General features: G+C 40.2%; 1 protein-coding gene across 1 annotated transcript in view; it reads right to left on the reverse strand.

The window, feature by feature from the left end:
• LOC311270757 (VPS10 domain-containing receptor SorCS1-like) overlaps nucleotides 1-26,878 on the reverse strand; it is a 59,315-nt gene that overhangs the window by 14,047 nt on the left and 18,390 nt on the right. The window contains exons 3-21 of the mRNA XM_084375894.1: nucleotides 25,190-25,289; nucleotides 24,800-24,958; nucleotides 23,343-23,416; nucleotides 16,658-16,722; nucleotides 15,993-16,111; nucleotides 15,570-15,659; nucleotides 14,550-14,729; nucleotides 11,409-11,555; nucleotides 9,564-9,666; nucleotides 9,239-9,315; nucleotides 8,690-8,781; nucleotides 8,424-8,531; nucleotides 7,991-8,108; nucleotides 7,684-7,817; nucleotides 5,514-5,627; nucleotides 3,830-4,001; nucleotides 3,368-3,554; nucleotides 1,146-1,279; nucleotides 923-1,046 (exon numbers count right to left, since the gene is read on the reverse strand). Of these exons, the coding sequence (XP_084232020.1) occupies nucleotides 923-1,046; nucleotides 1,146-1,279; nucleotides 3,368-3,554; nucleotides 3,830-4,001; nucleotides 5,514-5,627; nucleotides 7,684-7,817; nucleotides 7,991-8,108; nucleotides 8,424-8,531; nucleotides 8,690-8,781; nucleotides 9,239-9,315; nucleotides 9,564-9,666; nucleotides 11,409-11,555; nucleotides 14,550-14,729; nucleotides 15,570-15,659; nucleotides 15,993-16,111; nucleotides 16,658-16,722; nucleotides 23,343-23,416; nucleotides 24,800-24,958; nucleotides 25,190-25,289 (2,297 nt within the window). The remainder of the gene's footprint in view (nucleotides 1-922; nucleotides 1,047-1,145; nucleotides 1,280-3,367; nucleotides 3,555-3,829; nucleotides 4,002-5,513; nucleotides 5,628-7,683; nucleotides 7,818-7,990; nucleotides 8,109-8,423; nucleotides 8,532-8,689; nucleotides 8,782-9,238; nucleotides 9,316-9,563; nucleotides 9,667-11,408; nucleotides 11,556-14,549; nucleotides 14,730-15,569; nucleotides 15,660-15,992; nucleotides 16,112-16,657; nucleotides 16,723-23,342; nucleotides 23,417-24,799; nucleotides 24,959-25,189; nucleotides 25,290-26,878) is intronic.

Consider the following 26,878-nt stretch of genomic DNA (forward strand, 5'->3'; position numbering starts at 1 on the left):
CAACATCAAAGAGAAGCCAGAGGACGTTCACAAAGCGTCTTCATGTAAAGCCTTTTCAAGGTGGATAATGGGTTGGCCTTGGTTATCTACTAGTTCTCTATGCTGTGATATGTCTATAATAAAGACAGAAATATACCTCATGTATGTCACATTTGAAAAATAAGCTGTTTGAGTTAATAGCCGTGTGTGATTTAACAAGCTTCATTCGAAATACAAACAAACTATGAAGCTCTTGACCTTGAAAGTAGCCACTTAACAAAACAATTTTAATGACAAGGTCCACTTTTCTCGAGCCTTCAGCTACCTCTCATGACCTTCAACATTATTGAAATGAGTCCTGATGGGATCGACCTTTTTGTTACCAGAAACACCAGTCTCGCTCGAGAACGAGTCTCTTTCTGAAATCTAGCGTGGTGAGTTGTTTACAGTTGTCGCCTCGCCTTGGCCGTCTCCTCATAGCTCACCTCTCGGGAGATTTCGGAGAGAGACTCTTAGACTAAGAACTCACTAACGAACTAACTAACACTTTTATTGGACGTAACTTTGACAGTTGCTGTTGTCCCAAGGGATTACACTGCAGCCATGGCGGCCGTGTTGCGGCTGGCAGCTGAGGTGATCGACAGGACCGAATCCAAAACGTGAGGTAAGTATGAATCATTTACACACTGAAACATGTAAATATAGGTCCCAGGTTTAAAACACTGGACTTTCCCTTTAATTGTTATCTATCAAGTCTGTTTAAAGCTGCTTAAGTGATATATTTTTATTAAAATACGTGTTGAATAGCTCTGTATTCCTACAGCAATCACTGTTAGAGAGTGTTTGGCCAGTTACCCACAGACAGGAAGTTAGCTAAAATGACGACAACGCTTACAGCAGCTTTGAGTGTAAAGTAAAGTAAAAATATATATATATGATTTACCATAAACTGCCACAGTCATTTGATCCTGAAGGACAATGTTTCCCACTGAAGCCTGGACACTGACGGTGTGACTTCCCTCCTTTGAGAAAGTGAAGGACGTCGCTCCGTCCAGCGTCACAACAGGCTGAAAGACAACAGAGACACACGGAGAGATGTACTGTGAATCCATCAGGTCATTTGGTTAATAGGCTGCAATGCTGGGAAATGAGAAAATAAGACTCGCCTCTGTTTTGTTATCAAACCACCAGTAAAAGATGACCGTCCCCACATTGCTGGGGCGTAAAACTGTCGTGAGGTTCACCGCTTTGTTCTTCACGACCACAGAAGGAGCCGAGAGCTGGACTTGCTCCAGTTGACCTTTTCAAGAGAAAACATGAAAACCACAGTAATGGCCAGATACTGCTTTCATGATGCTCTAATGTCCGAGACAAGCCGCACATTCAGCCACATTCTTGCACAACAATGACTGTCTGGAACACACTGAACAGACGGACAGACAGACAGAGGAGTTGATTGCAATGCTGGACTGGTTTGACAAGTGTTTGTGGATGTTTTTTGCCGCAGTGAAAATGTCGCCATCGGTATCCATTATAATGAGCCGGATCCGAACTGACCGCCGCTGCCCTTCTCTGTCAATGAGGAGACAACAAACAGCCGTCTTTTACGCCTACACTGGGTGAGGAACACTCAAAACCTTGGATGGGGATTTTGGATTGAGTCTCATTTTAATGAGCCATTCTGAAGGTACAGAAGAGTCATGAGCGTATTTGCCAAGTGTTTTGTACTATTTCTTTTCCCTCTAAGGGCTCACAAGTGTTTTGACCTATTTCAAGTCTGTTGGATCTCGTCGTCTATGATTAGCTGTGATGGAGGATGAAGAAAAAAGCTGATATTGTAGTCACTTTATGATACAAACTGAAAAGAAGTTAGAAACATGCCACCCTTGAAGTAAAGGAGGCTTACACACTGAACTGATTGAAATTATACAGATTATGACTTAAGGAGTGCACCGTGTGTGCCCTGAAATTACAAATGATTGTGTGATTGGTAACGATAAATATTCAACCAAGATGTAAATCATAACAAAAATTCATTGTGTGTATTTCCAAGGTCTAACAAACGTGTTGAATGCATTCAATTCTTCATAAAACATTTGCAAAAGCCATTCTTTGATCAAACGTGTATAAGTTGAATGTGTTTCACAGCACACAATCTTCTTTTCCCCACATACTTTTGCACATATGCAAACAAAAAGGGGATCCCACTCGTAAAAGCATTGCTCAACGGCGCTACTAGTGGCCAAAAACTCCACACGGCTCCTTTAACAAGAAATTGGTGCATGACTGAACCCCCCAGTATAGATCAGTGGCTAGAGATGAGCAATTTACATTATGGAAAAAAGTTTTGTTTTTGTTTCTTGTATATTTTGTTTGTTATCATGTTTTTCAATATTTCCTAGGCCTGTACTACGACGCAGGATTTGTGGTCAGTGAGGTAACTTCCACGGTTAACTCTCAGTTTTTGAGTGTTACGACGACAGTTCATTTCTTACCGGGGGTACATTGCCATTGTAAGTTATGCTGCACACCTAGCCTGCTCCAGAGCAGGTTGTGTTCGAGATAACAGCACAACACACATAAAAGCACCGACCAATCAATTTTTTTGAAAATGGTATAATCACTCATAGAAGATGCCGTCGAGCTTAGTGTGCTGATCGTGATCGGTATACACCTGTGTAGGCGGGCCCCTCTTGTCATCTCCATTCATCTTTTTTTTCTTGTTGGCTGCAAGCGATGTCAAAGCCATTTCATTGTGCTTTGGCCCACAGATGTTTTACAACAGAGACTGATTGAAGCACTAAAGCCTTGTGCTTGCTATAAGATATGAAAGTACTGCTTTGAATTGTGTCTTATATATATTTTTCTTATTTGCTCCCGAGTTCGTTTGACATAAAAAAAAAGGTTGCGGCTGAAAGAATTAGACAAAAACTGCAGTGAACACCGTAAGAATCGCCCACATCTAAGCAGCGTATTAATTTAATGGAATACACAAATGTAATTATAGTCAGATGATCTACTTTCACCCTAATGGTAGAGCAGTGATATTGTAAGCCTATTAATTAACACATTCACACAGTCTGTGTTTTTTTCTCTCAGCTGTCCTTCATGTAATTGGCTGCTGTTACTGTGTTAGTTTTATCCTGCACTATGTGTTTAACTTCTTTGTATTTGTGTAATATTATACTTTGCTCTTCTTTTATAAAATATTCTGTTATGCTGCTGAAAGCCCTGGCAGCAGAGCAGCTTTCCCATTTTATGTGAAAACACTCACTGCTAGATGTAGAGAACATTAGTTGATTTGCCGAGTTGATAACCACCTTCGTGTGACCGCTTAGTGTGATTGCGATCGTTGGGGTCAGTGAAGTAAAGGCTTTTCACGACTCACATGTGACGTGGAGGTACAGTATCACCCTGTCAAAGCCCAGCGTGTTGGTCGCCGTAGCAGAAACCTGGTAGATGCCGACTTTGCTGTAGATATGCTTGACCCCGTCCTCGATGGAGCTTATGTTAACATAAGAAATGGCGGTCCCGTCACCAAAGTCCACCGTGATACTTGTCGTGGAGCTGAGACCCTTCAAAAGGAAAACAAAACAGTGTCACTCACCGTGTAGCGCCGTATGTTTGTCGGTGTCCTTGCTGACACATAACAGAGTGCATTTTCCATAATATCTACAAGAACGAGGTCAAGTGGTAGACCTTGTCACTGCATTTTTACTTGATATGCTCGAGCTCCAGCCTCTGTGCTACGCCTCCGCCAGCATCTTGATAAACACATGATCGCACTGAAGAAAAAAGCACGCAGCATGAAATACACATTACTGTTGCTTTGTTAAAGTAAAGTCAGCACCTCCTCCAGAAAGACCAAGAAAGTGACATTCCTCTCCAGGGTTGCCACCAGTGTTCCCTCACTGGTGAAGAGCTGGAGGCCCCTGGGGGCCTGACTGGGGCACTTTTGTCGCCTGGGGCTGTACTGCAACAGGGTTCCCTCGGTGCAGTTGTTAGACAAAGCCCTGCGATATCTGGAAGTCGTTTAAAACACCCCAAAAAGACACATAAGAGCACTACACAGGTGTAAAATCACATGTACACACAGAAGGACATTCATTCACAAGAGATACAACTGTGGTTCTGTCTATTTCCAGCTCAAGTTAGCCCTTTAAAAACAGCAGCTATCAGTTACAGATGAGTTCATCTGAATTGATTTGAAACCAGGTGTTATTTAAAGGGGCAATATGTAGTTTTGGAGAAGGAATTCAAATGAATGATTTCAATATTTACAATGTTAATGAGGTAATAACACAGACAGAAATATTTAGTTTTTCCATAACTGAATAAACAAGCTGTTCTCAGAGGAAAATAAGGTCCCCAGAACACTGTTTGAAGCTAGGAAGGTGGCAGGGTCCGCCACATATAAACAACATTTGTTTATTCAGTTTATTCAGTCAAAAAAACACTAAATGAAGATTTTTAAATAAAATTTCTTCCCCAAAACTACATAGTGCACCTGTAACAGTATTAATGACATAAAATTAATGTTGTTAAATTTACAGTACGTCATACAAAACATATTTTTCCTGAAACAACTGATGATTCAAAAATTTATTCAAAACTTGTTTGCTAACAATTGTTAAAGCTAACTCAACTGCAGCATGCAGGTTTGGTGGGAGGCGTCTCCTGTGCAGTGGGCTCATTATAGCTGGTAGTTCAATGGTTAATTTGGGAGTAATTATAATAAAGGTCAGTCACACACAGATTTGTTAATCTTTTTTTGTGTTTTGACTTTCATTTTTTCACAGACGTGTCAAAATGTTTTAAAACTAGCCCAGCTACTCTACAGTCCTTAACAAGTACGTGGTACACATACCAGGGGTATGTGTTGGGATTCACTGATATGCAGTATTTTAATATGTGCATATATGTTTTTCATCAGTTTCAAACCTTTAAATAGTGCAGGGTAGCACAGTCTATTCTGTGTGAAAGCAACCACTTTCACACAGAATATTACAATCCTTTACAAAGGCGGGTGGGTGATCTGGCCAAAAGATAATATCACAATCTATTTAATCACAATCACAGTCCATGATCTTTGTTTCTTCATGCTGAAATGCTCTGCTGAGTATAGCCAGATACAGTTATGTGGTTATTTAACACATAGATATCTGAAACCTCACAATTAGCCCAAATTAGATGATGTTACAAAATTAAAAGCTTTTAAAATTCAAAAAATGTTGAATTTGATATGCTTATCAGTTGTATTTTATGTGAAATCCCAACTTGAACATGATCTACTACCGCCAGCTGTCAAATAAACGCAGTGAAGCAAAGGTATACCTTTGCAGAAAATGGAAATCTTCACCTGAAAACTATCCTCCAGTAGCTTCAGTACTTGAGTTAATGAGCTTAGATACCTCCCACTGCAGCAGGGCAGCGGGTAATTTTATTTTCAGGAAGCTGCGTTACAGATTTAACAAAGGGTGTTTGCGCAGCCACAACTCCCTTCGCTCGTGTCAGTGCAGATGAATGAGGTGTACCCGGTGGTGTTAAGGAAGCTGTCCCCCGTGATGCAGTCTCGAGATGTTGCTGAAGGAACGAACCAGAAAGCCGGAGTGCAGCTCCCATCAATCCTCCTCTCGAACCCATAGTCGCTGTTTTAGTTGGAACAACAAGTAGAGAAAAGAAAGAAACGCTGTGGTGTTAACGAGATTATTTATCATTTATTAAAAAATACGAAATAAAATTACTCGGCTCAAACAGAATCATTCACAATAGATGCATCCCTACTGTGAATAGAGGTTTTCTGGACTGGAGGAAAGTTTTCAGCGCGCAGCAGCAGCTCGGAGTATTTGAGATTTGATGTTTTATGGATCAAACAAGCACAAAAGGCATTGTGCATCTTTTTCACAAACTATAATTACACCTTGGCAAAGTCAAAGGGATCCGTCAGATTGCTTTCATCGTGATCAGGGAAAACAGGAGCCAGAGGTGGAAAGTTTAATAAGGCTTTTAGTAATAAAGTGGTGTTAAGCTTGTTTAATATGGGAGTCGGCGCTGCTCATTCACCATCAGTGAGATCGGAAAGATAAAAGAATGAGACACAGTGAAGTGAGTGAGCCATTAGTTATCTTCGATATGCAAATATATTCTAATTTCATATCTTCATTCTATAACCTGTTCTCATTAAATATACAGTATATATTACACTTCATTACTGCACAACTTGTTTACATTACACTTAATTATTCTGCTATCGCCGTACCGCTGCCTACCACAGTATCATAATCAATGTATAGTCTGTATATTTTAACTTTAACATTTTAATTACGCCATTTTATATCCATGTGTTTTATAAAGTTATGCTGTAAAAAATAACAAAATCACTCATTTAAGTTTTTTTTTTTAAAGGAACAGTTCACCCAAATGTGAGTACTTAGTCGTTATCCTTCCCCCAAACGCTGATGAAAAAGTGGGTTAACTTGAGTAGTCCACAAAACATTTCTGGAGCTTCACGGCAAAAAGCGTTGCAGCATTCACCCAAACAACTAAAGTAGATGGGGACTTGTTTGGAAACGTAACAAAACAAGGGGGGAAACAATCTAAAATGGCTCCATACAGCTTGAAGCGGGTGCAAGGGCTCAGCTGCAAACATGGTGTAAGTAACGTCCACAAGTTGTATGTATGTTTATGTTGTTGTTGTTGTTGTTATTTAATGTTTTAAAACAAGTCCTAAGTCAGTTGTGGAATATGCAGTAGCATTTATGTAGCATTTATTAGCATTTATGTGACATTTATTTATACTGTTTAAACTGTTAACTGCCATATATTTTTTATTTACCAGTTTTCTTTCAGATGTCCGTGTAATATCATGTGCAGTACATTATATGCAATAGCATTTATAAGCATTGATTTACACTGTTAATTACTGTCGCATACTACACTGTAATCATAGAGCAGGACTAGGCACGTATCTTACATCTCTATTTTTAGTAGCAATTCTATTGTATATGTAAATACGTGTATATATATATATAGTTGTCACATATTATAGTTTAGTGTACACATTTATGGCTATTTAATATTTTATTGCTTGTATTTTTTTACTTACTCTTACAGTATTTCTTATTGTCTTCTCCATGTGTATCTTATTAAAGGCTCTCTATAGTTTGATATTTCTATTCTACAGGGGAAGGAGCAACTATAACACACCAGCTCCCCTCGGGGATCAATAAAGTATTTCTGATTCTGATTTAGCAGAATGCTGCAACACTGTTTTGCCGTGAAGCTCCAAAGATATTTGGTGGACAAGAAAACATTATCAAACTTTACATCGGCATGGGGATGAGTCGATATAAGAGATCTGTTTATGAAGCACGACCACAGAACAGTTTGAGGATTTATATGTGATTTTGCACATATTTGTCATTTTGTGATATATATTGAAAAAAAATTGGTGATATTGATTATAACCTCTCAACATCAAGGTTATTCATACCTGTTTTTATATCATAGTTTTAACATCAAAGGTCACCAGAGGGGGAAACAGAAATAAGAGTAAGAAGTTGTGAATTATAAAATATAACTCTTGTAGCACTCCTCCTGTTGTGCCTTAGTTTTGCTTCACAGACTCTGCCTCTGGAGATTGATAAAGTGTTGTGCATTGGATTTAATGAAGTGAAAAGAGTAGCTGCAGAGCAGGGAACTCACCACTCAAAATCTGCCTCAGTGCAAGGGCAGGAGTCTGACATCTGGGAAATATACTGATCTCTGGCCTTGACACATCGAACGTTTGCTTTCAGTTTTTGGAAGATTCTCTTCATTCCCATGATGCACACTTCGCCCTGTGATGAATAATGCATCACACACATTTCAGAGGTTCCTTTTCCTTTCATTTCTTTTTTTTTTTTTCAACCATCTTGCTTTTATTGTTTGACTGAATCAAAGAAATTCACTCAAGTTCAATCAACGACTGAATGGTGTCATCAACAGTCAAGTGGCGGCGGGGTCCTCGTACCTCGTTGTGCAGCTGCCACGTCATGTAATCATCGGTCGCGCATCGGTGCTGGAAAATGGACCGGAAGTCGATTTTGACAAGCTGCCACTCAGATCGATGGCTGAAATGACCAAAGATTCTGCACAAACAAGTCAGAAAAAACTGGGTCAAAAACATTCGGTTTATGGGGCAGATTGGAGAAAAAGAAATCTGTTGTGTGAAAACCTTCACTGTGAGTAATTTTAATGTGCTGACTTTAATCTGTGCTCCTCTGTGGGTTAAGAAACTCCTCTGCATCTGGGGCTTATGAATCCCTTTCAAAACCACATTAAATAAACTCAAGAACATTTATGTACACTTCTAAGTCTTCTTCGGGGTGAAACATAATCACCCGGTGCAGTAATTAGGAAGACTAGAAAACACATGAGCTCTTTCTGCTTCCTTCAAATCTTACGTCATGATGAGGGTGTCCTCTCCAGGCTCCCCCAGCACCCCATCAACATAGAGCGGAGAGGAGGTGAAGCTATATTTGTCCCAGTTTCTGCCCTCATCAAAACTCAGCCTGAGGGAGAGAACAATGGTTGGATCACAGACAGACCAGCCACAAATAGAGTTGCATTCAGTGAGAAACAGCCTCGGCAGGAAAGCTGTCTCACTCCTTGGTTTTGAAGATTGAGTATAGTCCCTAAAAAGATGTGGCAACTCCTGGGAGAGCCTTACCAAATATGTCTAATTGGGAGAGGTGTGTGTCGGATGGCCACCAGAGATCCTCCTTGATTCAGGAAAAACACGCTGTACTCTTCCTGAAAAACCTGCAGACAAGACGAGCCAAAGAAAAACTCAAGTCTACGGTGACAGCATTTGAACACGCACACTTACGCCTACAAGCTAAACAAGTCGAATCCTCAACAAGAATCTCAGCCGTAGCGAGTGCTGCACTCTTTGTTGAATTCTGCCGTCTTAAGCCGAGGGCAGAAGTCTTTGGGTTTATTTATTTTACAGATCGCAGATACGCATGTCGCGCACAAGGCTGAGTGTCAAAACTACAGTTCTTTATTTCTTTGTGAGAGAAATGAAAGATGGCATTGAAAGCTGAATCACATTCCTTGTTTTGTTCACCTGCTTTTCATTCTGATAATGCCTCGATAAAGTTGACTTTTTGTCATCTTGCTGTATGTCATATTGACGGGAAATTTCAAGGATAAGACGGAATTTAAACCAGTTCTCTGGGAAAGGAAAGAGAAGTACCACAAAATATACACACTGTACCTCTCTCCAAGAGTTTCCAGCGTCGGATGTGATGAAAATACTGACGTTGGTGCTGGTCAGCTCAGGTCCGACAACACCTGAATAACAAAAGGCAGTGAAGGAGTTTTCCCTCAGACAGGACAAACATGTTTTGTTTCTCTAACTTGGAACAGATGTGCAGGAAAGATTGATTTCACTTCAGTGTGTAAACTGTTGTTAGCTGGGAAAGACGGTGCTGGGAACAAAAGTAAAGAACAGATTTGATTGGGTGCGCTGAGGGATGCGATTGGGGATAAACAACAGTACGGATGTGCAAATCAAAGTGCAAATCAAATAATCTCCTCACCTGATGCTATTATAATTCCTGGGGCGGACTCTTTGCTGACAATGTTTCCCGAGGTGTAAGGATTCTCCGAGACATGGAGGTGCAGATGTAACGAACAGTACGGCTGCGAAACACAAAGGAGATTAGTTCGCCGAACTCAGAGTGTGAAAATGAAATATGAGGGTTTCACAATAACTCTCCTGAATTAATTGTGAATCGATCATTATTTGACAGCTAATTATCTTGGAAAGTCATTTGAACATGGAAAACAAAACATCACATACTGATGTTATCCTGCACCATCGAGTCTCCGTAAAACGAGACGGAAGACGGGTAACTCATGCTGGAAGTTCACTTCTAAAGTCCAGATTTATGCACACTTATGTGTCAAAAAGCTCCGGATTTAACAGACTGGGTGGACGCAGCGATAGAGATAGCCCCTTATAAGATGAGATAAGACTTTATTAATCATTCATTGGGTAAATTCACTTGTTACAGCAGCTCAACACTCTAAGCAGAGTGATTCAGTGATGGATTGAAAGTGAAACAAGATAAAAACAGAAGAATTAAGTAGAAAACGTCCTCTGTTTTGATTTTCATTTTATCTAACGGTTGACTCGGCCCACCGCTTTTGTGTGTGTAATTTATTTTTTACTTTCCTTTCTCATTATTTGTCATTTCTACTTTCTTTTTGTGTCTCTGTCTCATCTTCTCCTGTGGCCATGTGATATTGTAAAGTGCTGCCACTGACTCTTCTTTAAAATCAATACAAACATCTTAACACTTTGTACACTGTATTAACCCATTAAGACCTCGGGTGCCCATTAAAAATGCATTCTTAAACCTAAGGCACCGTATGAAAACACTTCCTTAAACCTGAGATAAAAACTCGACATGAAAACACTTGAAAAGCTTCAGACTTTGGCTTTAATTGGAAATTATTGCCTTTGTTCTAACATCCATGAACAAATCACAATTCATTTCTTCAGTCACATGTCCTGAAAGTGACAATTTCATCCAAACCACTTACATTGCATCAGGCTCTAAAGGGAGAAACACGCTCATGTGGCACCAAGTCTTAAAGATATATGCACAAAAACGTTGCATCACGGGTTAATATAAATGTTTAAAACACACTGCTGCACATTAAGCACTGCACTTCACTGCATTCAATTCACACCAATCGTTATGATCCAGTATGTTAGACAAGACAGCACATTACATTATACTATAACCATCATAAATAAAAGGTAAATTAAACTTAAGTCAAAAGTTATTTGACTGTTAACAATTAAAAGTTTGTGAACTATTCATTAAGCAATTGTTTATTGTAAAGTTGTAACTGATGTTCATAACACTTTGGTAAATGGTCAACAAACACTGTGGTTTATGTAATATAAATCTTTTGGATGTCAAGTTGCAACCTGTTTATAAACATTTACAACTGCTTAATAAATTGTTTATAATGATTTCATTATTCATAAATAGTCAAATGAAGATGGTTGGTTAATGATGGTTATTATAAAGTGTTACCTAAATATTCAAATATATGTTACCACAACTACCAGAGTGATGAAAAAATAGAACAATCTTAATTTCCATAATTAATTAATTACTCGTATGTTCAATAGTCTTTTGTTTTACCTTTAAAGCGTTTGGTATAAATTGTACACGGCTGCGACAGGAAGTTTAAAGTACGGTAAATAATGTGAAAGATCTCTTCAGCTACTGACGTATTCTGTTTATGTGATACACAGTTATTTGCACTCTAGGACCACAGCATGGCAGCATCCATTGTAGTATTTTTCTGAGCAAATAACGGAAATCCAAATAACTGATTCTATCTCCCGTCAGTGGCCCACTTACCTGTTCACAATAGACCTTATTTCCCTGGAGATCGGTTGTTGGAGCCTGAAGAAGCCGCCAGTCTCTCCCCTTGTTGTATGTGATATAAGTTTTCACTTGGTTCTCAACAACTTTATTTGACAGGAACACCCCTTTAATCCCAGCAACCTGTGAACATGAGAGACGGAGAGCGGTAGAGGGGAAAATAACAAAAAGGGGAGGAAAAAAAAAAACAACCGTAAATTATTCAGGCTTAAGTAAAGCTGAGGGCCTAGTTCGGAGAGGAAGAGATGTCTGAAAGTGATAGTTTTTCTGACAGGGAGCACTATTTTGGACCATCTGTAGGACTCTGCAGAATCAAAACAACATATGGCGCAGCCCTGAGATATTTCTCCTTCTTTGTATTTATGTGCGCGGAGATGCAGACTCGCACGTGCAGCCATCGCTTCGGTTTCTCCTCCGATGAGAGGGCGCAGCTCTTTCATCGCAGACAGGACGGCCGTTTCGTACTGTCTGCTGGTCAAGTCACCGCAAATAAATATTACTCGGCATAAAATATGTGGAGGTCAGTGAGCAGAGAGAGTAACCGGCGCTGATGGCTATCTTAGGTGTGCGTTTGTAACAATGTGATGCTTTTACTGCTGGGCTGCGGATGAGGATAATCTAGAGTGATGCATACGTGTGCATTCACCGAAAACCTCATAGCACATCTGTCCACGCAGATAACACATGAGCATGTTCGGGGATGGAGTTAGAGCCGGAGCTGCTATGTTGCCTGCATTGCGACTAAGTGGCACTAATGTATAGACGGTATGTTTCCTAAAGACTCAACCGACTCAAGGTTTTGTTTTGTTTTTTCTCTGGGACAATGATGTCACATGGAGGCGATGATAAAAGCAGGCAGAAAGTGGATCGAAGGGGACACTCAGAACAACATGCAGTGTACCAACATCTGCTCCATTATGGCGAGGACATCCGAGACACGGCAGAAAATCAAGATGAACTCAAACTCGAGTTTTAGGCGGTCTGTTGGTACTTAACTTGTCAGAGACTGTTTAATTGTTCATGAAAGCTCCCAAACTAGGAATTTTAAATGCGCATGGTGCTCTTACTGTAGGTACAGATGGTGAATGGAGCCTTTGGATTCGCCCGTCCTCCCCACGATTGCTCCAGATTCTCCTCTTGGTAACAAAAAAACCCTTTAAAGTCAGGTGGACTGACTCTGAATTGCATGTGAATGTGCAGCAAGTTTAAGTTACATTATTGATAAATATGTTTCCGAGTTCTTTACATTTCAGCTTCAACTACTCATAACCAATTAACCGTTTAAGTCATTTATTAAGCACGACTCTCAGACAATTGTTGGTTCCAGCTTCTCAAACGTGACAATTTCCTGCTCGTCCTTGACTTCACATTATTGTGAAAAGTTTTTTATTTTGAATTGAAAACAAGTTGGATTAAACAAGAACTCTGGCATTATCACCTTGGGCTGTAGGAAATTACATTTTCACCATTTTTCTTCCATTTTAAAAACCAAATGACAAAAAAGTGGAAATAATTGTTAGTCTCTGCCCTTTTTCTCGTCCGGCCAAGAGTTGATTTCAAAAGCAGAGACAATGTAGTCAGACAGACGATTAGTATTTACTGTAAATAAATCAGAAAAAAAGGACCCAAGGTCACAGATGTTTGGTATTTGTGTTTGAATAATTACTGAAATGATTGCTCAATTATCAAAATTATAGCTGCTGTCAGTCAGTTAACTTCTAACTCATATGTAAAATCATTTAAGAGTAATTCAAGTAAGCTCAGCATTGAAGCCAAACATCAAATATGCAGGTCGGAGTGCAGAATTGCTGAGAAAGTTCATCATGTTGCAAGAAGAACGAGAGATTTTTCTTTTGTAACCTGCAGCAGTTACAAAACCAGGTCAGTGCTTCTTCTTGGTCCATTATGCCTGAATAACATGACTTCATGTACAAGGATCGTTAGGGAGGTTTTCCAGTTCACGTGGAGTTCAGCCACAGCAGCCCTCACTGGACAATGTGCATACAGATACACTGGGAGCCAATCAGCTACTCGGAGTGGACAATTAGTAAACTGGCTCATTTAGTTTCTCTGCTAGTTCACTCCAGAGAGCTCGGGTGTGTGCGTCAATGCAACGTTTCATGTTTTGTTTCTTCCTTGTGAATCTAAGATGAGTTTGTGTTTTAATTTATGTTCATGTATTTAATTGTGCGAGGATACTAATTTGCTGCGAACAGATACAGAGCTTTCTTGGTTCATTGTCGGTTGCCAACTTCGCTCTTTTGTTAATTCGATCTGTAGCCGTGGTTTCAAGGGCAGACGCCGGCTTAACCGTTTACAAGGACACTAAATAAAGTGATCCACGTAAGCTTTGTGTTTACATGCCCCGGAGCAGTTAATCACAATACAACGTTTATTTACAGGTTGTTCTCCCCGCCTAATCTGACGGAAATATAATAGGCGAAAGAAAAATAAGAAGGTTTTTCCCCAACTTTTTTGAGAAAATCCAATTAATTCATTCATTGGCTGGACCCACATTGTGTCCTGTATTTGTACTTTTAAGCCTTAAACAATCCTTAAGTATTTTAAGATCTCCAACAAACAAGTTGTGTGGGCCACAAACCGTTTCTGTTTTGCTACCGGCTACTTTCTGTCCCTCCATGAACCGTTAGCCTCACAGCAGTGAGTATGATTATTCCATCCAGAGAGAAACGATCTGAGTGAGCGTTCACATGGTCATTACGAACTAATATTTTTCTACTGAACGGATTATCAAAGGTTTACAACACCCCTCTGATTGAAGGTTACTTCAGATCGGATCAATCTCTTCAAATGAAGGCATCTTTATTCTGATTGGGCTATTAATCTGATTATTAGTGGAACACAGGGTCCGTGTCCAGCTTGTATGTTTGTGGGACTTTGATTGTAACTCATGTAATTTGCATTGTGTGTTATATTATTGGTAGCAGTGTCCGTAAACCTGCACAGCCTTCGAGCAAAGTACATGAAAACTTTGAAGTGTCTTTCTAACTGATACACCACAGTCATTACAAACTCCGTAACCGGTGACATTTATGAGGAGATGCGAACACTATCACAAGCATGCAGCACCACTCCGGCAGCCCCGTTGATGCCTACCTCATAAAGGTCTATCATGATGTTGCCCTCGGGTCCTCCGCTGCTCACGACGCTCTCCAGCATCAGGGTGAAGAACAGCCCTCTGGACTCAGACATGTACAGGTTGTAGGAGTCATTCTGGTGCCAGTCCTGAATCGCTGCCACCACCTGGTTATCGTCTGTGCTGATGATCTGCAAGTCCTGAATATACGAAATCTATCAATGTCTCTGCGTGGAGCCAATAAGGTTTTGAGAACCGATGTAAAGGCGTTCTCTCGACTTGAAGTGTAAATCTGCATAGTCGTGTGCGCGTAGTATTCACAGAGCTCGAGCTGCAGGCGAGCGATTTGTCACTTCTTGACACGATTCAGTCAGGATCAGCAGCGATTAGACCTCGGGCGTTTCATGCGATGCACTTAAAATGAAGACAGGCTCCATTTAATTTTACTGAATCCCTTTATCCAGAGCGAGGCGAGGTAAGGGGATACGTGTCCTTCTCAAGGAAACAGACTGACTGGGTGTATATGAATGGATGAATGGATGGATGGATTGATCGAAACAACACTGTGGGCACTAAATCTCTCCTGTTGTTATGACACGGTCTCTCAAACCACTAAGCCGCCCTGCTGTGCTTTTGCTAGACGGGAGTTCAGTGGCGCACACGGCTTTGTACAAATGCAAATGGGCCTCTCCTCCGCTTGAGAAAGTTCTGGGGAACACTGACTGTGCAACTCCAGATTCGGTTTTTAAGTAAATATCTGTTGATACAGGCGGGAGGGCGGCTGATTAGCTGCTATGCATGGGTCTTACATAAACAAAAGATCTGAAGATATAATCAGGCAGAACTGAATTTCAGGAGGATAATAACGCGGGGGTAAACATTTTAATGGATTTGTCAGCAAACATTACGACTAGCTGGGAACAACCCTACTTAAATTAATTTGAAAGTGTGAGTGTTTCACAGTAAAAATTAATGCTGCACTGCTGCTCGCTCCTCTGCATGAGCTCCACTCACCAGACATCCTTCTCCAGCAGTCTTACCTTTGGCAGGGTGTACTTGGGAAGCTTCATTGGGTAGAAAGAATTTCTTTTATAGGACACATAATGGACTGACTGACCACCTATTGGCACCTGGAAAAGCAATATAGTGCAATTTGCAGTTCATTACATTTCAGGTAAATATTCATAAAGTTCACTGCGTGCACTGTTTTCTGGCAGCGTGTTTTAAACAATTTAAACCATCATCAAACCTCTGCATTTGCGACTAATTAGGATGTTGCAGAGTGGAGTTTTAGCACAATACACAACAGTGTGATTTCAATTTCATGCCACCCTTTCCCAGGATAATGGCCCCTTTTAGTTAATGAAAAACACGACTGTACATTAAGATGCGATCGAATGCAGTGGTTTTTACAGCTTTTAATTGTCTTTTAATGAAGCCAGACCTTGCAATAAAAAACCCACCTGGATGAAAACGTATTCATCCTGAACCACCAGGGAATTGGGGATGATAAATCCAGGGAAAGGCTTGCCCTTGTTTCCATCAGAGCAATTCTGAAGTTTACAAGTTATGTACTGTGACCCTGTGGGTAAACAAGAGACGAGCGCTAAAAATACAACAAAGGGAGAATCAAACAACCTTCTGTAGTCCGCATTCAAGGTTTTAGCACTTCTTATGCTGATGGGACAAAGTGAGCCAAAGAAGCAAAAATTTTGGAGGCCAATCCTTATTCTCACTAATAGATAAAGTAGAGAGAGCTGTCCCAGTGTGTTAGCATCAGCCAAATGAGGCAGTCTCCCCGGGGACAGGGCATTAACACACGAGGCCTTATGGAAGTGCTCCCCTTCTCCGCACTGTGGCCAAGAAAAGAGCCAAGTCACAGCCCGGCCCTTAGAAAATGAATTAGCTTAATCGTATGAAGAGTCTCTATGCAGCCAATTCAGATGAGGACAAGAGTTTTAGTACAGACACCCAGCAAAGAAAAAAAGAGGCTTTAATCTCTCTCCAGTATTTTAATTAAAGGTTTAGAAATGACAACAAATGGTGCTAATTTGACGAGAAAACTGCTCTCATTAAATTTGGACTAATCTACTTTTCAGAGTTGCCAAGGTAACGTCATTCTACTCACGTCCGTCAGAGACGCTGATCTCCAGGTGGATCATGCCCTGCTCTTTGTCCAAACCCAGTCTGGACCTGCAACATCAAGACAAAACATTAATATGACATTGTGTGTGTTACTGTCCACATTTAGGTCAGTGGTTTCCAACCTTTACGGCTCGGATCTGTTAAAATAACTCGTTTGTTATCCTTCTAAAACAGTTTAAAGTTATTATATTAGAGTTTGTGTTCCTGTTGTTGTAATTTATATTCATTAAGATGGTTGCACCACAAATTTCCCCCGTTTGCGGGACTAATAAACTGATTCTGACCAGCTTCATCTTTTCAAACCTAAATGAATAAATACATACATTTATAATAAAAGTGCGGCACGACACACAAACTAGTTTCATGTAGAGAGTAGCTGCTACTAAGAATCGACACCCAGTAGTTTATTGCAAGCTGTAACAGGTGCTTAGCTAACCGACTAACCAACAAAACTAGCGTTAGCCGGCAAATTTTAGCCACGTATGCAATGACTTAACATCCCAGTTTGTCCAGGACAGCCCTTAAAACACTAAAATGTCCTGGTTTTCAACATTCACAATAAAACTGTCAAAGTTTTAACCACTATGAAAAGAATATTTTGAATATTTTACTTGTTTTCAGTGCAGACATCGACATTTTACATGTCCTGCAGCACTCATTATTATCTAACAAAATACAAAAACATTGCAAAACATGTGTGCCACGTTATCAATGTGTCGTTGTCAAAGCTTTAAACCCTTTTAACAGCAGGCATTTGGACTTGTCGCAGCAGGACAAGCACAAATTTGACCAACAACGTTAGCGATGGCTCTATTCTGTTAGTTTTCCCAGTAAGCCACGTCAGTGAGTGAGCATACACAACACCAGAGCCCTGCAACCATCTCACCTTAATGGGATGCAGCCATCAGTAATGTTATAAATTCCACCTGCGCTTTTTCCCGTCATCAAAAGTGTCAAGCGCTCTGCCGTAAATCAGGCATCGCTCCTGCCTCTGTGAGGGACCCGGCATTAAAAATGCTGCGTTCATGGCAATCATGATGTGTGTGTCAAGGTGTGCTTGGTAGGTGTGCTATGTAGTTTGTTTACTACTGCCATCATGGTAGCGCTCTGATTAGCTCTATATATAGCTCTTGTCATTTGGGCTGCCTACTTGCGTGGGACATGTTTCTGGCCTAAGGGTCCTGGTTTGGGGAATATATATGAGTACATGTTCACACCTGCCATGAAAATCTAAGAGTAAAAGAAAATGACATATATGACATTTGCAAAAGCTGTAAAATGATATAACTTGGTAATATTTTAATTTAAAGTTCATACTGGCTCCTAGTTTAAGATCTGTACAGTAGATAGCCCCTGAAAAATGTTACCTTTGACAGTTATTTTACTTTATTTCATAAAGTCTTTCCTGTTGAAGACGTTCCTTAGGTTTTAATGTGCAACCTGATTTAGAAAAATCACAAGTTTTTAACTAACTTGTTTCTAAGAACGTAGACTACAGACATACCAAACTTAGAAATTGGTTTATGAGTGGAAAAAGAAGCAGAGAAAAGGCAGAGTGATTATTTTTGTGTAAGATTATTATAGATTTTTCTGTTCCATTTCTATTTTCTATCCTTTTGTAACCCCTCTGATTTATCGCGGGACACTGCGTTCTGACACCCAAGTCGGGAACCACTGACTTAGGTTATGCAGAGTGACTACTGGCCCACATATATTAGACTTGGTAGCATTCGTCTTGTTATTTTCATTTTCTCGCCGTCCATTTTTGCACATCAGGTGGCTTTATAAATCATCAAGACAAAAAGCCTTATCAATTATTTTGCCACTGTCCCACGGCGTATTTGATAAAAAATATGTGCCGTGTGAACAATCAAAACAAAAACAAAGGAAATTGAGAAAACTAGCATTTAGCTCACAGTAATGATTTCTGTGCTCCTGTTATCAGAAGCGTGATATTTGTGGTTTGAGCCTAAATCAGATTAGTTTGAGTTTCCTTTTGAATTTGTGAGGGTGCGAGGGAAATAAGAGAAGCTGCCGTGATCTTTCCTGTCCTCTCAGGAGCAATAATACAACAACCTCATCCACGAACGCTGGCCTGACGGACGTTTGACCCCCAATGCACTTTATGGTTAAGGTGCACTTGGCCATTTCATTCACTTTCAGTACAGATTCTTCATGATAGCGGTTAAGTGTCGAGCGACGGGAGTGACCACTTGTTGTATTAATAGCAGCTGTTGTGACAGAAGATGGGTTTCTTCTCATTTTCCATACCGTGTCTGAAGTATAATATAAAAAGCCCCCGTCCTGCTTCCCTCAGCACTCTGTAATTGCCTCGCAGCTCCATCTCTTTTAATGGACTTTCTGTCAAATACTTCATCCAATTCTATCAGTGAACAGCAGCCCGTGCTCTTAAATAAACCCCCTGCAATGTTATACTGTGTTCGCCCATAACTAGCCCAACACAAAGCACTACCTGCAGAACGCCTGCCTACAGCGAGGGGGGGCCTGTTAACTTGCTTTTGTAAATCATGTTTGTCAGATTTTCTTCTCAGATAAGACGAGCGGCGCACGGTGAGATGAAAGTAGTTCTTTCATAGCAGATCTCTGATGGAGCGGGGAGCGTTTTTTTTTTTTTTCCGGGGTGGTTTCAGTTGAAGACAAAAGTAGGCCTACATATTCTGAACATGAAAAGCTGTTTTTTTTTATTGATCATCTAACACTCCAACATCAGGGTGTTTCTAAAGAAAATATCTGACACCGTTCTCCTTTTTTAGCATATTGACTCAAAGGGGGACTAATGATTGGGAAAATGTAGTGTGTATTGATACTGAAGATGATACTGTAAACTGTAATTGTGCAGAAAATACACCTGACGTGTGAAATGTGTCTGAACAGCAGCTGCAAAAGATCTTTACTTGGGAAATTTGAGATTCATGGGTCAGTGAGGTGATATCTTCTAGTTTATTTTCTATTTTTCAAAGCAGGTTGCCATATAATATTCATGACACTCCATGCAAATTGATCCTGATGCATGAGGAGAAATTGATTGATCGGTAAAAACCTAAATTATACACATATTCTCGCATGAAAAGCAAATACAGTGTGGAGCTTTACATGAGGCAGACTTTAACCCGAAGTTGAGGACCTCTATGTGCACAGTTGAGCTTGGGTTCATCATCATTAGCTACAGAAACACATTGTTCCTGAAGAGGACGGCTTGCTGTTTGTTATGTGAGTTAGGGGAGACAAAAAACATCCTTGACTTCGGTGAGATTTTTTTACTAGATGATTATAAAACACACGAGATTTTACTTGTCGAGTTTGGCACAGAAGAGGTAACACTTTATTTCACAGGTCTGCAAATTTCATGTGAAGCAGGTGGTGATTGCCAAGTAGCATATTTAAAATATCTTGAAACAGAAATTATTCCAAAACTCCCACAATAATTACTATAAATAATAACTTAGGCCACTAAACTGAAGTGAGCTGTTGCAGCTTAATTTCCAGCTTTCAGTCCAATTTCTGCAAGTCGGTAGATTGAAGTACATTTTTTTATCCGTTTTCACGAGGCTTGGGCCAATATCACGATATTTGCCGTCGTAAGCGATGTGACGAACATCTGTGTGATAGTGTGAGAGTTATTTCTCACCTGGCTGGCACTCGAGTTTAGAGAGAAGGGAACCGGTGACAGACAAGCTGCACTTATTATTCAGTACAGTACTATATATCTATTTAAAAGTTCCTATTTCATATTATTTTGTAATTTAAAAGTGTTGTATGTGTAATATTGTAAGAAAACCTGACCTGATAATTACCACTGGACCTGTAAAATGAAGTTTTACCCAGATGATTGATCTTTGAACTTTATTAAAGTTGTTTCCAGAAGATAAACTTCTTATATCTGAGAAGGCCACATGAGCTGGGATTTTGTATGTGCATGACACAATAATTTACTGTAGCATAACTAACTAACAGTGGAGTTAATTCATGCAGATGTTCTGGGTTATGCAGATGTTCCAAGCAAACTGTTATTAACCCAAAGTTGACCCACGGTTTCTGTATAGATAAGAAAAAGCGACAAGCCCACACTGAAGGAGGACATAGATGTGTCCTCAACCAACATTAGAAATAAATGTCAAGCATCCACCTTCTTTCTGAGGGTAATTAAAGAGATTGCTTTTGTTTTCTCTAATATCGCCTCTTTCTTAAACATATATTTATTACATTTAATGCTGCTGTCTCATTGTTTTTCCCAGAAAGAAAGAAAAACATGTGCTATAGCTCCCTCTGGCCTCCTTGATTAATCTGTGGCTCTGCTTTTTTAGCTCTATGTGTGAAAGTGATTTTGTAGCCAACAACCATAAAAACACTGTAAATTAAACATTTATTCCGGGCCATAATCCTTTTACAGCACCAGCACCCTGCAGCTAATAACACTGAAGCAGTCAAAGAGACACCCTGAATCTCTGCGCGACATCGTCAGCCCTAATTCTGCGCAAACACACCAGGTATCACACAAAATAAATGGAAAAAACTTGTGGATCGCATCAGATTTGTATTACACCGCGGCATCCGAAAACTATCTCAACAATATTTCATGAGCGGGCTGAATTGAGCGGATCAAATATTAATCAGTGTGTGTAAACTAGAGGCCCCTAAGTACATTATGTAAAAGAAATAAAACACACATAATTTATCAACGCAAGATTTGGCTCCTACAAAACCTCTGGGTGCGTTTGTGAATCCAATCTGGTGCCCTACACCGAAATCAGAGCGTGGCCGTTTAAAGTCGTAAAGCGTGCTCCCTCCTTATGAACTGAGGAACCGGTCAAATGTCAAAAAATTGTGTAATATAATACAAAATGTAGCGCCTCTGGTGCTTGAGCTCGTTGGCAGTGAGTAGGAGTGAGACATACTACTGGTTACATTATGAATATGAAAGTCCGCTTCAGAAATGTAGGCAGTTATCTGACGTCACACCCGAACAGCTCACGTTTCTCTGCTCACGTGTGATGAATTATTTCCGTTAATTCACCCATCAGTCCACAGTTGCTACATTAAGCTAAGACTGCCACTTCAGCTGTTCATGAAAACCTGCCTCCTCCAGAGTGCGCTGCCCTGAATAAGTGCTCAAAATTTACGAACAACGCCGGTGCCGCAGTGCGCTCTGGGGCTCGCAGCGACCATCCACCCTCGGTTTGGCGTTCGATTAATAAAAGCAACAAGATGCGAACCTGGATGTGTATTTAGCAGAATGTAACTAAGTACATTTACTCAAGTACTGCACACACATTTTGAGGGAATTTGTAATTTGGGAATTTCCATTTCATGCAACTTATATTTTCAGTCCACTGAAATCTTAGAGGAAAATGTGTATTTGACTCCACTGACACTGGATAATAAAAAATACAAACCCTCTTAAAAACGAGCAGAACTTGGAGCCGCGCCACACGTTTCAGATGTTATGAGTTGTAAGCAGTTCAGCCAAAGGGTGATTTCTCCGTTGCACTTTTCAAATTGTTGTTATTTTCGGATGAAATAAGTACAAATGTGTCGAATCCTCTCTGATGAATCATCTCTCAAACCCTCAGATTCACCTCGTGACTCTTTGGAGGGACCTGACCGCCCAAGTGAACTAACTCTAGCTTAACAAGTAAAACAGCATAACTCTACTCAGGCATTAATATAATCTGTCTTATAATGTAATTTATGATAATTTATCTGTCAAAGGGCCTTTAAATTTTGACACTTTGAGAACATTAAACTGATATTAGAGACTGACCTATACTTAATTATTGGGGTTGATGCTGACACAGATATTAAAAAGTTAATAATTCTGATGTTAACGCACATTTTTTTTTGTTATGATCCCTCAAATGAGGTTATTAAACACTTGTGACAAGGATTTGTATCGGAGGCAGGATATTTCACAGTTTAACAGTAAACTATATTGTTTAAACTGACGTCAGTGCGCTGAAACAGTTAATTTAATTAATTTATGTATGAACTGTCCTGAGCTTTCTTTTCGGGATTAATATCTCTAAGTAAAAGTTTTTTGTATCGGGCAACATAAACGCAGATACTGAAATATGTGTGATGTTACATCGGCTAATGATACATATCACTCGGGGTCTATCCGGTTTGTGCTTGTGTACTTTTCCCTCAGAAAACTTCTTAAAAAGGACTTTTAATCAAATATCTTACATTGTTCTGTTGCTGCTTTAATGTAAGTCAGTGGTATGAGCGCTCTTCCTACCGCTGAACGTAAAAAAAACATGTAACATCTCTTTTAAGTCTACATGACTGTGGCTGCCAAACTTGTGAACTGGTTCAAATCAGACTCAATAACTTTAATTATTTAGCTGATATAAGTTTAAATGAGGTGCTGGGCGCCGCTGCAGTATGAGTCAGTTCTCTGTTCTCGCTCGGTTTACTCCAAAGTGTTTTAAAGAACGTGTAAATATGTACAGCGAAGGCATTTCTCCTCTGTACAAACAGAATGCTAAAAATGCACACAATTTAATTTATTAATGCATAATTGTTCTGTGCTCGTCCATTATTCATAGTGTGTTTTTTTTTTTTGAGCATGTCAAAATATGCGCTAACGTTGCAGCTTGTCTCTCCCAGACAGACGAACCTCCTGCAAAGTGACTGATTGTTGAGCTCACCAGTAGAACCTGTTGGGGACGACGCTGTCGTGCACGAGCTGCCATCGCCTCCCAAACTCGACAGAGACGTAGAGCTGCAAAAGGAGACGAATGCATTAACCAAACGACTTACAGTGTTAAAGAACAATCCTGCAAATCAGAATATCCAAGAGAGTAATTTCATGATTTATGTCCGACTGCATTATCAAGCAGCCGTCACATTTGTAGGTTTTGTAGCGTCAGTGTGGTGATGTTGTTTTAAACATTGCACCACTGAGCGCATATTTAATGTGAAAATGCAACAGTGATGAGAAAATCCACCAGTTCCCGTAGAAAAACAGAGATACTCTGAAGTATAGATGGTGACGATTATTCATTGTGATGCCTCGGAAAAGAGGAAAATGAGGACAAAGCCTAAAAATTAAAATCAAACGTCCCCTTACAACAACTCAGCAGGATTTCAGACAAAGTGGCATTATAAAATCACTCATTTAGCTGTCGTTGTAATCTTATTTTTCCATTAAACCATTAGACTCCTTTTACTGCCAAACATGGACATTCAGAAGGCCTGTCATCTCGCCATAATAATCCAACAGCGAGCATCTTAAGCTCGGAGCTTTACAGGGATAAGCAACATCATTTTTACTCATCCAGCAGCTTTAAACTTTTATAAAGACATGACAGACGATCAATAAATGTAAAAATGAAACCGGGATTAATTTCAGCGGCTATAAAAGGAGAAGAACTGATGAAATTTCGCCTCTCAAAGACATATAGAACGACCTGAAGGCAAACATCTTGAGAGCATCTTTATTTTGACCCGTCGATGGCTCTCAGTTCAGCTTTCATCTTCCTCCCTGCACCATTTATCTCACTTCTCAGACCTTGACTGTTTTTCTCTCTGAAAATCAAGTCTTCCAATAGCCGGCTGGGAAGGCCGAGTTTGATGTCTGTGGTGTTGAGTGAAGCAGACAGCAGGGTTTCTCGCACAGAGTAATGGCGAGTGTGTATTTACGCTCGTGTGTGTGTCTCAGTGTGTGAGCTTACGGATTGTTTGGGCGTGTCTCCCTTGTTAACTTTCCCCTGTGCTGTCTAGGACACATCCTCTCAGAGTTAGAGTCTGCGGCCAGACCTTATGGGTTGTTTAGGGGGAGCAGGTGATCAGCTGCCTCCATTCCTGACAACCGCAGCCTTGCTTTAAGTGGCAGGTGTCTCTGCTCATGAGGACCTTGTCCTGATATCTTGCCGCTGTTATCAAAATGAATGCTTTCCACTGTGACAACAACCTATGTTTTGTGTCATTTTATGGCGACATTAACGTCGTAGGCTTGCAATATATAATCCGGCAGACTCACACCAGGTTAACGAGAGCATGATAAGCAGCAAGCAAACCCTTCCTCCGATCCAGATATTTTTTCCTGTCACGTTTTCAAGTTGTTATTCCAGCTATTTCACGCCATCTGACAGCTACACGTTACCTTTTGGTCGTGGCTGTAAGCCAGGATCCAGTCCTCCTGCTCGGGGTGAAAGAGAAGGCTGAGGATATCAAAGGCTAAGCTGTGTTTCTGATAGGACGCCCCCTCGTCAAGGCTAATGAGCAGGCTGCTCTCCACCTCCGGGTCCGTAAGTAACATGATCTGAGACGAGACAAGAAAGGAGACGGGGGAATCAGCGGCCCACCTTGACAGCATCCATTCCACAGGGCTTTAAAGTGCTTGCGCGATGCTTGGAACAGGCACACGGTACAAGCTCCAGCAGGGCTGTTGTGTAGCAAAAATGATATAAAAAAAAAAAACTCTGCTCCACAGCGATAACAGCTGGCAGATTTATTCAATACAGGTAGGATCAACTTCCATCTGGAAACCTACCTTTCTTTTGTTGTTCGGACTCACGTACAGGTAGCTCAGGATGGTTTTCAGCCCGACTTTCTCATTAAGTTTCTCATATGTGGTCCCGTAATCGGTTGACCTGAAATTTAATTATAGGGTAAAGTAAATAGGTTGCGTTAGTGAGTAAAAGGAGAAGGGAGCAGCACCTACTAGTTAAGATGCTGATGGTATCGTTAAACATATCAGGCAAGCAGAAAATTACAACAGCAGAAGTCGTGAAGCAATTTGCTAGATGAATGGAGATTTTTTTAATTATCAAAACAAACAAGAACATCATGTGTGGCATGCATAACAAGGAGATGAGATATTATTATTATTATTGTTGTTATTATTATTATTATTATTGATGCTCTGGGGTAAAAGTGTAATTCTGATGTTATGACGGTGTGATTTTCATATTTTTATGACTCAACTGGAGGATTAGGGACACATTTGCCTGTTGGCTGAAAAAAAACGCTTGACAATAGCAGAGATTTTGAAACAAAACCAGCAATACTCAAAACTATTGACTGTCCTCCAAAAATGGCACCGCTTTGCTGGGTTCATTTTGGATGGCATTCATGGCCACCGAAATAGACATTTCAGGAACAAGCAGCTGTGAAATGTTTCACACTGCAGCACATAAAAAAACACATGTTGGTGGAAAGAGCGTTTTGGTAATATGCCGTCCTTATTCGTTATTTCACACTTGTATTGTGACCTTATTAAAACCAAATATGCATAAAAGTACATAGGTGGGCACCCTTCCTTATGCCACAAACTGGGTTTCTGCATTTTAACCAGCTTTATCTCATTTTTTTAGCCACTTCTTGGCAGCAGAAACAATCTGTGAACACAACATTGACATTACATCACCTTTTAAGTTGATACGGTGAACTTTCTAGCAAGCAGCCTCTCATTTAAACATCCAGCTGTTCCACTGAAACATTATAATTCTCCAGCCACTTGCAAAAATTAAGTCTAATATCATTATGTATTACTTTGGCTCTATTTTTGGTCTCCACCAACTCCTGAGGGAAATATCTGGATCTCTAGCTGCTACAGTAAATGCTCCACCACGTCCACCAGCTAGTCGCTAACTGTGTCTGTCTGTTGTTTGGTGCTGAGTAGATAATACTGTATATTTTCAACGCTTATTTGCTGCATGTTGCACTCGTCGCTCTGCGTTTTTGTGAGAGTATCCCGTGTTATTGTACTGCATGCTGGTACAGGCACTCTAAAATCACTCACAGAAACAAACTAGGGAAATTGTGAAGTGCTGTAGAAAAATCATTGGAAAAGAGCTTGTGACCTTTACCACCTGTATCTGACCAGGCTTACTGAGAACGGACATTGATCCCCTTTCAATGCATTTCCAGCCGCTCCCTTCTGGTCAGATGTACGTAGACATGCCGAGATCAGAACCGACTGGGCAGCAAAAAGTATTCATTCCCTTGATAATAATTTAATTAAACAGGCCATCCAGAAGAAATGGACCAGGCGATGTGAAATAAATGGATGATATGATAAATGTTGTCATACATTGGTCACTGTTTCATGTGTCTGGTGTGTTTTTAATGTATCTGCATGTTGCTGTGCCACAAATGTCACATTCTCAGTATTATGATATCAAACACAAAGTCGTGATGTTACTTGCGTTTAATTACACAGCAGAGAGGTTTAACCTAC

Source organism: Pagrus pagrus (assembly GCF_965226575.1).
Source record: "Pagrus pagrus genome assembly, chromosome: 15".
Taxonomy (NCBI): domain Eukaryota; kingdom Metazoa; phylum Chordata; class Actinopteri; order Spariformes; family Sparidae; genus Pagrus; species Pagrus pagrus.